Source organism: Coffea arabica, chromosome 9e (assembly GCF_036785885.1).
Source record: "Coffea arabica cultivar ET-39 chromosome 9e, Coffea Arabica ET-39 HiFi, whole genome shotgun sequence".
Classification (NCBI taxonomy): domain Eukaryota; kingdom Viridiplantae; phylum Streptophyta; class Magnoliopsida; order Gentianales; family Rubiaceae; genus Coffea; species Coffea arabica.
The window spans coordinates 37476021-37488458 of NC_092327.1; the positions used below are offsets into that span (position 1 = coordinate 37476021).

Sequence of the window (12438 nt, forward strand, 5' to 3'; positions counted from 1 at the left end):
CTGGTGGGGTTTGGTGCCGTGCGGGCAGCGGTGGGGTCTGGTCATTTTCTTGGTGTTGAAAATTGGGACATTTTCGCTGAAGTATGAAAATGATGAAATGCCAAAAGTCAACAAAAGGGTCTTTAGATCTAGTGCCCAAGTCTTAAAATTTGCTTCTATATGTTTTATTATGTCGGATTAAAATACTGCTAGATAAGTACAAAGAGTGCATGTGCTGTTCAAACCAGAAATTGACTATTGTAACGTGGAATTAATAATCTACTATGTGGCATATGAGTTCTTTTCATATTTGTCTAAAATTAAGATTTTTTTGTTTAAAATTAAAATTTTATTGTAAGTTATTGTAGGATTAATAAATTTACTTATTAAAATTGGTAAAATTTTCTTTTTTCTTTTTCTTTCTCATTTTCTTTCTCCCCTACCCTGCCACTGCTCTTCCTCCTCAGTCTCGCCCCACCGTCGACCGCCATTGCCAATCGCGGGTGGACAAAGGCTTGTTTATAGCTTAGTTTGTTATAGTTCAACAAGAAGACATGTTCAATTTCATATATGAATGGTCATCTTGTAAATTGGACCAACTAAACACACGAGTTCTACATGGCCATCAATGTACCATAAACATTTAGTAATCTGAAATCTCCACAGTCATAAGTTGTTGTTGCCCATAAACATCTAATAAGACTTTTACCGTTTTGATTGCTATTTTTAGAAGTTTTAGTAAAAGAAAAAATATATCGTAACGAATTGATGTATATAAAATTAAAAAAAAAAATGTGTTCACGAAAAATATATTTTTACGAAAAACTACAATTTATCCAAACATTACTGCATAATGAAAGATACTTTTAGTTCACAAATCACAAAATAAGCAATTGTTTAAGGGAGTTAAAGAATACAATTAAACTTGTAAAAAAAAACTTTGGAATCAAAGTATAATTAAAGTCAAGATTCCCAGTTATTAATTAATGGCATCGATTCAGACTCGAGAACCAGACATTCCAAGTGTTGGCAAGAACTTCCAAACACAGCCAAAAGAACAACAGTATTCATAGTCAATGGTAGGTGTAGACTATAAGACTGGACTAAGGATGGAATGGAGCCGAACTTGGACATCAAAGTCAACTTCGGGATTACCCAGATTTCCATTTCATGGAGTAAATTATAAGGTAAAGCCACTTCTCATGGGTTAGCTGTCGTTGACGAATGCACAGACCGTGGAAGGAAGGAAGGAAGGAATGCTGTGCCCATCCCCATTCCTTCCATGTCGAAAAACAGAGTCATTTCCCTTGATTTCCGCTGCGCCAGAACGTGGCCCTTGACTCCTTTCCTTGTGGGTTGGTTAATTTAGCTGTCTCTATATTTACTAGTTTCCATTTCCAACGGCAGCTGGGAATGGGACACTGTGGACACTGTGCTTCCTTCATCTCGTCAGTTAAAACGCAGAGTCGGTGGCTCACTCACTGGTCACTGCCCATTTGACAAAACCTTTCTACGCAAAAAGTGGTGCAAGAATTGAAAGTTTTTCCCATCTCTTTTATGACTTTGCTCTGAATAGTTTGGTACATCTTGACTCATTATCTTAATGGGTACAACTTCCACGTGAATTCTCATTTCCAGAGCATTGCATTTGTAGGAAGCTTTGATTTCTCAAGTTGGACCCTTCTTCAACTTTGCAGGAGGACCAAATTTACTTGGACAAAATTAGTTTTTTTTTTATCAGACTTTTGAAGTTAGTTAATTAAATCTAATCCCAAATTTAACCCCAAAAGCCGGCAACTCTTGAGGCAAACTTAGTTGAGTGTTGAGTGTGCAAAATGTCTAAAGTAATGTCTAACTTGTTGAGCTGAATTCACTTTTGCGAGGTAAAGAAATGATTGAGAAAGCTATTCATGAAAAAAATAAATTTTTTTTTATAAAAGATTACAATTCGAACAAGGTTCAAATTTCTTGGGTTTTTCAAAAATGTTTCTTGGAACTTGTCTGTTGAAGCTATCATCATAACCCTGAGATTTGGTGAACATGTTAGGGATTTGCTAACCCCAGATCATTTATGAACCCGCTCTAAGATATGTATCTTTCTTTTTTTTTTTGGGGGGGGGGGGGGGGGGGGGGTCATGTTCGCTGGATACCAACTTCTAATGCTGTCGTGAATTAGAGCCTCTGAAATTTGTAGCCAGGTGTTGTATCCCTACGGGATGATGGCCACAAAATCTCACCAAAATGGAGCGCAATCGCAATGACCAAACTTGCTTGTTCTGTCACATAAATGCCAAAACAGTAGTATGATTTTGGGGTCATGCTCTGTACAAATTTGTCCACTTCTGTTCTTGAAAGTGAAGGTTAATTTGTCCTTGAGATCAAATTAAAAGCTCTTTTTTCCTTTTTTGGGAATCAAATTGCAAGCTTTGAAATCCCACCCATCCCGTATATAGCGTCTATAATTAATTTGCAGTTAGAGATTTTAATAGGGTTGGGCCGACACGAACTCGGCTTATTCGGCACAAAAGAAAAGAGGCGAGGCCTATTATAATTCCAGGTCAGACAGAGCATGAATCTAGATACGAGGCTTGATTGAATATGAATCGGGTTTGGACCTTTATAGGTCAACTACATTAAAATCTTGCCCCTTATTTATATATTATTTATATTATTGATGTGTGTATATGTATATACACACACCCTAATGGATATAATTATAAATGTATTATTTTTCAATATGTAATGTACTTTGAATGAGTTTTCTAGTGATTTATGTGTAATTATAATATTGTAGATTGTAAATTAACTTTACTATTTAATAGTTACGGTAATTATATTAAGAAAATTAAGGAGTAATAAATGAGTTTTGGATTAAATCTGCATTAGGCTCAAAGTTCGAATGTATTATGAATTAAGTATGAGTTTTACAAATATCAGCCCGAAACTCATGACCCAAAATCCGAATGTTTTGCTAACTATATGAGTTGAGTCTATGCATATCAAAATCTGGCACAGATGACCCAATTGACAGCCCTAGTTATAGTACGACTGGTTCGAAGATCCCTCTTTTGGGCCTGTCCCTCCCTGGGCCTCATTCCTCCATCTCAACACTATAAAAATCTTTTTGACCAAAAGAAAAAAAAATCATAAACATCTTCTAGCATTGCCAAGAAAGAGACACTTTCCTTTTTTTTTTTTTTTTTGGGGAAGAATATAGGAGTCATAAAATGTCAAAAAAAGTTATTGATAAGAGAGGACTGAGTTGGCCTGCAGTAAAAGAATATGAGCTTGTTTAACATGGAGATAACCATGAAAATATTGCCTAATCCCCATGGTAACGTAGGTTCTTGTTTCTTTAACTTTGCTCTCTTTTTTACTCCAAATCCTCGACAAAGCACAAAGTTTAATGTGAGAAATGGTTGAAGGTGTTGTTAGAATACTTGAATCCACGAAATTTTTTTTACTATTGCCAAAAAAAAAAAAAAAATCTCATGGTCCCATCTTTTTATTATTATTATTATTTTTTTGCAGTTATGAGAGGGCCATGGTAGTGCTAATAAAATTTTCACCACCTAGTATATATAATCAATCCATGTTCTAGCAAATAATTTCAAGGGCTTGCTATAGTTTGATTGCTATGATGAAAAGCATTTTCAAAAGTACTCCCAAAATGTCCTAATCATATCTTAAAAAAATAGGTATTGCTTGTCAAATTCCTAGAAGGATTCCGCTTATTAAGGACCACCCAACCAAAAGCAAGTAGTAGAAACAAGAAAAGGCTTGTTTTCTTTATGTAGTAGCTATTTACATCACACACACACACACAGAGGAAGAAAAAAAAAGGGCACTTGAGCACTTGGCTGCTCCCATTATTCTATCATGCCTTTCTAAAAGGCTACCTTATCCTCCTCCTTTCTCACCAAGAACAAAAGATAAAAAAATTTAACAAAAAAAAAACCTTCACAGAAACTGTACAAATGTTATTCTCCTTGTTTTTGTGCTGGATTTGGTACTTTACATAGTTAAAGCCAACAGGGGATGCTTTCTAACCGGAATTATTCTCCCTTTTAAACACATATTATTATTATTTTCCATTGGTCAGTATTGATGATATTTGGAGGCTTTTGCAAAAGTCCAAAAGTAAAAACTTCTGTCTTTGAAAATGATTCCACTTCCACCTAAAACCAACCTCAGACACAAAACAAGATTACCATCTCTATGACATGAATGTAGGTACAACGTTCCCTCAATTTGTCATTCCACTGTAAGCTAGCTTCTGTATCAATCTATAGATGGATTTGTGAGCTTATATCAAAAAGCCAAGTGAAATTAGGTGCGATAGCATCATCAGCAGTTAAGTGAACCCAGACAAAATTCCGCGTGATCAGAGCAGTTAAAGCACAATTGCTTTATTGGAGCGATTCTGGCAGCACTATAGAAGAGACGTTGATTTGATTCTCTACCAAATTGATTCAAATGCCCAAGACCAAATAGGGTGGAGGAGAAATATCCTTCATTCTTGCAAATTCTATCCTATTGCTGTAAATGTTAGACCAGCAATGTGATTAATGAAGCAATATGACAAAATCAAGAAACACTGTGCATGTCATGTTAAGTCCCATGAAAGAATTGTCATATGGGGGATCTACAGTTTCCCACATTCCTGTATGCACATGGCGCAGTGAAAACAGCAAGGTACGGGACTTTCTAAAATGGATAGGAAACTAAGGTGAATTTATTTGTATAGTTTACACAAAACTTATGATAGGTGTAGGTATAGAATGAAGCATGGTTACTTACGATGGGTGAAAGGAATGTACAATGGCCTAAGAAGATCTATTTCAAGCAGTGTTGGAAATGGCAGCATATCGATTTATTCGCTCAAGAAGGCCGAGCGCCTTCCTTTTGGCTCTGGAAGTTCCATTCAGTGCAAGCTGAGAAATAGTCCCATTTGCATCCTCCTCTTTTCTGATCTCTCTCAATTTTGCTCTGTCGTAAAAACACATTGTATAGAGGATTGCAATGCAGTTCTCTTTGTTGCGTTCGCTTGTTTTCTCCCTGATGACATTGAGCAGGAAAGACAGCGCACCGAGTTCCGCCATCTCCTCAATCGCCTTCTGATGGCTGGCCAGCATTGCAAGAATAGCCAAGAGCTCATCCATGAGCAAATGGTCAACGATCTTCTTCATAATGACCCCAACTGCTCCATCAGACACCGCCCTACTCTTGTTCTCAAGAACAACGCATAAACTGAAGATTGCTGAAGCTGCATCCTTCATTGCTGGTGGATGTCCTTCTTCCAGAAGCTCAATCAAAGGCTTGAGAGCGCCCAATTCGCCAATCATGTATTTATTTGAATCAATGGCTGATAGGGTGAAAAGAGCTGCAGCAGCATTGCTCCTTGTCTCAATCCTTTCAAATTTGAGGGCCTCAATAAGAAGAGGAATCCCTGCTGGATTCTCAGCAAATAACTTTTTGTTAGTGTCAAGTATTGACAGATTCAAAATTGTTGTGATCAAATCCTCTTCTAAATCAGGATCAATATCAGGCTTCCCTGATGCAAGTGGTTCAATCAAATAGGAAATGGCATTAGTAATCTCCCCAAAAAGAACTCGGAAAGATGGCGACCGCTTTGTTAGTTGCCTAATCTCTTTTGCAGCAATCTTCTGATCAGAAACAGCAGACGAGGAAAGTTTCTCAAGCAGCGAACTCAAACGTCCTCGATCAGCATTTGCAATTGCTTTTTCTTCATCAACATCTTGTACAGGGGTAGGAAGCTGAATTCCATGTTCTCTGCTCCATCTAGAAATCATATCCTTGAGCAGGACATTAGGAACCAGAATCATATGCGAAAGAACTTGTTCTGTTTGAGGGCAGGTCCGATTTCCCTCATTCAGCCAGTTTTGGATGAATGGCCGATCAAACGTCTGCAGAACAGATCACAAATGTTGGTTCTCTTGAAAATGACACAACATTTCAGCACAGCCTAAAATCTGGAAATCCAATTGCTGAACTACAGTGACGAAATTCAATTTGACCCGCAATTTTAACTTTTCCTATCCCAACAAATTTGCTTAGCTTCTGACTATTCACAATGCATAATCGGTAATAATTGAAAATTTACTTTCATCAAATTCAAACATCACTGAAAGGATTCAACCTGACTTTTTGAAAATTTCGCCAGCCTAGAAAATTCTGCCAGTAAGGTCACAATGTTCATGGACCTACACTACTACAATAATGCATGGAAAGGAAAATGTGCCCTTTGCATCTGTTCAACAACTTCTAGGGGATGACTCCAAAAAAAAAAAAAAAAAAGACTTCTGGGGGATGACCACAGATATTTCTGCGCCACTGGTTTTGTTGGTCCATGTTTACTTCATGATCTACGAGACTTTAACAAGACAATTATTTAAAAAAAAAAAAAAAAGAGGCATAACCCTATCAGATTTTCCTCCATTGTCACATCAACCGTACTTTAATAAAGAAGTGCATAACCCCAACCTCATGTCACTGTTCACTAATTAATTAACTATTTACACTTGGTCACAAACCTGTACGTTCTTTTGCCAGAACGGTGAAAGCTATTGAAAGTCTTTAAAACATGAAATTTTAATCAAACACTTAATATCCTGCAGACAAGGCACAAGTGGTGACCAATGATCCGCAAGAGTCTTACTAGAAGAAATAAGTTTTTGTTGGTTGATTACTTTATACATTTCTAGTTATCTCAGAATCAAAGAAGAAGACACTGGCATTGACAAGAAAAAAGAGAATTTTGAACCTTTGAACACCAAATAATCACAAGAAAAGGGGAGAATTAACAAGAAAATTGAATGAAAAGACAGAAATATCAAAGACACCAAGAAAAAGTTTCAAGAAATATCAAAGACACCAAGAAAAAGTTTCAATCTTGAACAGAAGATTAATAGGGAATCTACCAACCTGGCCAGAGGCTATGACAACAGGGTCAATCATGAGTTGTCCAGAAAGAGGACATCTAAATTCAGGAGGTGGAAGAGTAAGCAAAAGGCTTTGTGGGTTGGAATGCTTCAGCTTCAATTCTTTCAAACAAGACAGAGCCTGCATGGCACGATCAGCGGCTTCCAATGCATAATCATCTTCTTCCACAATACTCTGTACCAATATCTGCAGTTCCCTCTTGAGCTGTTCTGCTGTAGTTTTTACTTCCAAAACCGCCCCTTTTTCTGTTGTTGTCTTGGCCATCTTATCTACACCACAAAATATGAAAATACAAATTGGGAACAGGGATTTAAGCAAAAAGAAGAATGGAAACTGCAGTTGGAATTCAAGAATAAACAAGAAGAAGAAAGTTGGTGGTGCCCAGCATAAGCCTACTCTACTAGGACAACAACAACTAGTTCTTCTTCCATACTCTCTTTTCTTGCTTTGTCGTCTTTTATAAAAGAACCCCTTTTGTTGGTGGATTTTGAAATTGTGGAGATGGCTCGATGGGATGAGGTCGTCGGCGCCTCCTGGACTTTACTCGGGGAATTACGAAACAAATACGACTATTATTCCTACTTGACTTTTACTCTTCACCATGTGTCGGTAGAATAAACAGGGGAACAAGGTTTCTAAAGGAAGGTGTACATTTCTATTAATAGACAGATAATCTCTGGTTGGGGGATAACCCCAAATTAATTACTAATTAGTGAATGATTTGGTGAGCGGTGAAAAATGCATTATGAGTTTACATTCATCTGAATCGGCTCTTGCTGCTGTATAAAGTAGACCTGTCAATCCGGCCTAATGAGCCGGACTTTCGTAAGTTCGAATTCAACTCATTTAATTTGTAATATTTTTGAGTTTTGAGTTATGAGTTTTAGATTAATAAATGTGAAACTCCTATTCAACTCACGTAATATTTAGGTTGTGAGTCTTATTTGAGTTTAGCCCAATTTCACTTATTACACCTGAATTTTCTGAATATAATTACTATAACTATTAAGTTGTAAAACTAATTTAACATTTATAAAACTATAACATTAAAACTAAACATGAACAAGTAATAGTTCTTAAAAAGTATATAAACCAAAAAATTTTCAACAATATTTATATCTAATTCGTTCAAAATACATGAAAAATAATAATAAAACATGCAGTCATAAGTTAATACATTTTCAAAAGTTGGAACTTCTTTATAGTGTTGTGATTTGAATCCAAACATGCTTGATGATTTGTATTTATAGATCAAAAAGAAATCAACCAATAAAAAAAGTTGGAGATTCAGTTATGTATTACTAATATTATCTCTCAAGAAAGCTCGTAGAAGAGTTTTCAGATGTATTTTTGTATTTTGTAATATGTATATATTTAGTATTTAGTAATAATATATTTGGATATATAATTATACGTAATATCAAAATATAAATATTATATAAATCGGGCCGGACCTATATCAGGTGTGAGCCTAATGAGATTCAAGTTCGACTCATATTTAATTCGGGCTTATTTTTTAGACTCAACCTTAGATTAACTCATTAAAAGCTCGAACTCATCGGACATTTTTCGGCCCAAACGAGCCGAACTCGGATTGGTCCGATCCCACTGACAGTCCTAATATAAAGTGTATATAAAATTGCTATGGCCCTGGGTGAAGTGGTGGTGGGTTCTTGTAAAGGTTAATAATAATGTTATTGGTAAATTACACACGATATAATTATCTTATGATGTTAACATTTACATTTATGAACAAAACCTTTTGATAAATGAACCACCCATTAGATGCATTTTTTATTCTTTTTTTCTAAAGATTTTTCTAACGGATGGTCAGTGGATACTCATACTTAAATTACATCCAGTTTTTTTTGTAAACTATCTTCCTCCAATTCTCACGTTGTCCCTTACAGATGGTTTTTTTTTTAAATTTTATTTTCAATTGTACATATTTTTGTATAATACACTTTTTTTTATTACATATTACATAAAATAGTTATATTTGCTTGCACTATTTTTGTGATTCTTTCAATTAAAAATATTTTTTGACAAGTTGCACATGCATCGAATGTGTCTCAATAGCTAGTTACAATAATTGTACCGTCTCCATTTAGATTTTTTTTTCAAATGAATTACAGATTCCTAAAAGAATTAACTTGCAACCTGCATTTATCGTATTCTTCCATTTGGACACTCTCTTCAATTAAGCATTCCTCTACCAAAAATAAATAAATAAATAAAACTGAGGTCTCTCTTAAAGAGTGTCTAAGTAAGCACATATCTGTTAAGCCCTTTTTTTTATAAAAAAAAATGTGATATTAAATTGGCTAAATCAGATGGTAATGATATGTATTACTCTAAAAAAAGGGTTCATTATTAAATTGGCATTGCTCAGTACATACAAAGCTATCTACAACTACAAGATATCATTTACTACCATGCAACATCCACAGTAACCAGCTCCAAAATCTCCTTTTTATATGACAAATGTTACTATCATGTCATGTGAAGCAAAGAAATGTAATATCAATTGACTGAGTCATATACCTTAATTGCATCTCTTCAAGGCATTGGTAATTAATTTGAACATTTTAACTCAGAAGTGGATTGTTCAACAGTTGATTGGTTATTTTAGTGCATGATAATTGGATTATACGAGTCAATTTCTTGCTGAGAGTTTTTTTTTTTAATGAGAAGTTCTAGACTAATGTAGTGGTCATCATGGGATTTGATTGGTCAAAAATTGGTCTGTTAACTTTACTAATTGTCTACTATTTGATTGAAGAATTAAAGAATAAAAAAGTGACCATACCCCAGTCCTATACCTCACTCTCATTATCAAAGGAAGAAGACTGCCCTCCTACCCCCTCTTTCTTTTTCATTTTTTGTTTTTTTTATGAATTAAAAAAAAGCTTTCGTGGATAAATATTTGTTTGGACAGCAGATTATTTGGTCAAATATATTTGCTGACATCACCATTACAATTTTCAATACAACTTTTTATCTTCCCAATTACCTTTTTATCTCACATACATCACATCACAAAAAGTGCTACAGTAATTATTTCAAATAATACCCTATCCAAACAATTGAATGATAAAATTTCTTTTATCATGAAAACTGGATATTATGCTTCTTTTATGTCTCTTAACACTAATGTAATTTTAGGAAACGTAGAAAAGGATGTGCCTCTATATTATTGTCTTCTTTTCATATTTTATATGCATGGACTTGAAAGCTACAATACTACTGAATGGTGCTGTCCTTTTCTAATAATTCTAGAGCACAAATTAACCTTTCAACACAGAGCATATTTAGTGGCTTACAATTTTTTTTTTTGTTTCCCTTCCAATTATTGAAAGTAATATGAATTAGTAACTCGAAATGGATAGCAAAGACAAAATTCCTTTCTTTTTAAATTTAGCAAAAAAAAAAATGAATGATTACGAAATTGGATCTTTGTCATGTTCTTACTGTTCTTAAAAACAACTTCTTGCGGAAATCCCATGGCTGAAATTTGTCATCCTTACTCGGATGTGAGTCAAAGAATCATCATGGGAGTCATAATGTGAGTGGAAGACAAACAAAAGTACTTTGAAGTGACACTTTTTGTAATCATAAAATGAAGCAAACACGAAATTGGCCAAACTTATATTCCATGAGAAAGCCACATGAAACGAGAGGATTACTAGCATATTATATTACCATCATCCTTAGCAGAGCTGTCAAGATATATATATATATATATTTTTAATTGTAATGATAACATTCTTATAACCTAATATATCATATTTTACAGAAAGAGAGAATCTAAAGAACCTGTATAAAGGGTTGGAGGTGAAGTTTAAAGAGACTGTATAAGATACTAACAAATATATAGATTCGATGGATTAATAGGCTTCCTTTACACCTCCTTGAATTTTTTTCAAAGTAAATTCAAAGTAGGTAAGGTTCAAACCCTCCTCTTCCGCACAACGATAATATTTTTATAATCCAATCTATTTATTCTACAGGAAGGAGGAGTCTAAAGAACCTGTACAAGAGACTTATAACCTAATCTATTTTATTCTACAGGGAGGAGGAGGATAAAGAGACTATACAATGGATTGGTAAGTATGCAGATTTGATTAAACTAGAAGGCTGCTCTGCCATCTCTTTTAAATTTTTTTCAAAGCATGTGAGGTTTGAACCCCCTCCTTTGCAACCATAATTTAATCTATCTTATTCTATAACCTAAATGGATGTTTTGACATCTCTTTTGAATTTATTTCTATAACCTAATCTATCATATTTTAGGAAAAAAAAAAAAGGATTAGCAAGTATATAGATTCGACTGGACAAAAGAAATTTTTCGCTATAAATGAGATTCGAACTTACGACCTACAATTTAAAGAGAGATAAAATCATTTTTTTTTAGCGGGCATTGAGCCAAAGCTTGGTGGTTACTAAAAGTGTGAAGATCGGCCTTGTTCTAATTTAAATTGCTCGATTGACCATGTAAAAGAGAAACTCAACAAAGAAGGACACAGAATCAGATGGACGAACGAAATCCCTATGCACGGCAATTGGCACTTGGCAATGGCATGCGTCCTTTCGTGACGGTGGTGAACGGACGTCCGCGAATGAGGGAGCGACCCATGCCGCGTGATACAAATTATTATATTGTCGCTACGCCTGTAACGCAACCAACCCCAACTGACCCTGATTTGGTACTCGGCTTATATAATTAAAAAGTTATTTTGGTTTCCAAACGCGTGTAACATTCGGTTCTAGGACGGCTTCTCATTTTAACGTCTAACCAACTTTAGATCCGCTACTGACTTAATGCTGTACGCGCTGAAGTTAGTGTATGTGCTAACCGAGTATGGATGCATGGCATGTAATTTTAATTCAAATTTAAACTTCACTTCTTGCATGTATGCGTGTGTGTATATAACACTAGTTTAGAAATAAAATTTATAAATTTTTTTTTAATATGTTATGTATATGAAATAAAAATGTGGCTAGAAATATGTATATAGAATATTTTTCAGAAATCGCAAAAGAAAAATGCTCAAACGAAACCTTAATTATACTAGATGTGGGACCCAAACTGCAACCTCGACAGATACTTTGGACTCGAATTGTATCGAGTAGATTTAGTTTGTGTACATATACGGAATAGATTTGAGATGTCTAAAAAAGATATGATGCGACTGATTGATGTGACCTAAATCAATCTGCAACCTCGACAAATACCTTGGATTCGAATTGTATCGAATAGATTTAGTTCCTGTACGTATACGGAATAGATTTGAGATGTCCAAAAAAGATAGATATGATGCGACTGATTGATGTGACCTAAATCAATCTGCAACCTCGACAAACACCTTGGACTCGAATTGTATCGAGTAGATTTAGTTCCTGTACGTATACGGAATAGATTTGAGATGTCCAAAAAAGATAGATATGATGCGACTGATTGATGTGACCTAAATCAATCTGATGCGCTATGATAAT

General features: G+C 34.9%; 1 protein-coding gene across 2 annotated transcripts; it reads right to left on the reverse strand.

Moving 5' to 3' along the window:
- Positions 1–4541: 4541 nt before the first annotated feature.
- On the reverse strand, positions 4542–7644 carry LOC113710366 (U-box domain-containing protein 9-like). Of its 2 annotated transcripts, XM_027233326.2 has the most exons (3): positions 7376–7644; positions 6925–7211; positions 4542–5906 (listed from the first exon to the last, which is right to left on the reverse strand). In XM_027233326.2, exons 2-3 carry the CDS (start codon positions 7204–7206, stop codon positions 4821–4823), a joined length of 1368 nt encoding a protein of 455 aa, XP_027089127.2. In that variant the 5' UTR covers positions 7207–7211; positions 7376–7644; the 3' UTR covers positions 4542–4820. The 2 variants fall into 2 exon arrangements, with proteins under 2 accessions (XP_027089127.2, XP_027089126.2); XM_027233325.2 differs by having other exon boundaries at positions 6925–7642.
- Between the last annotated feature and the right edge of the window lie 4794 nt (positions 7645–12438).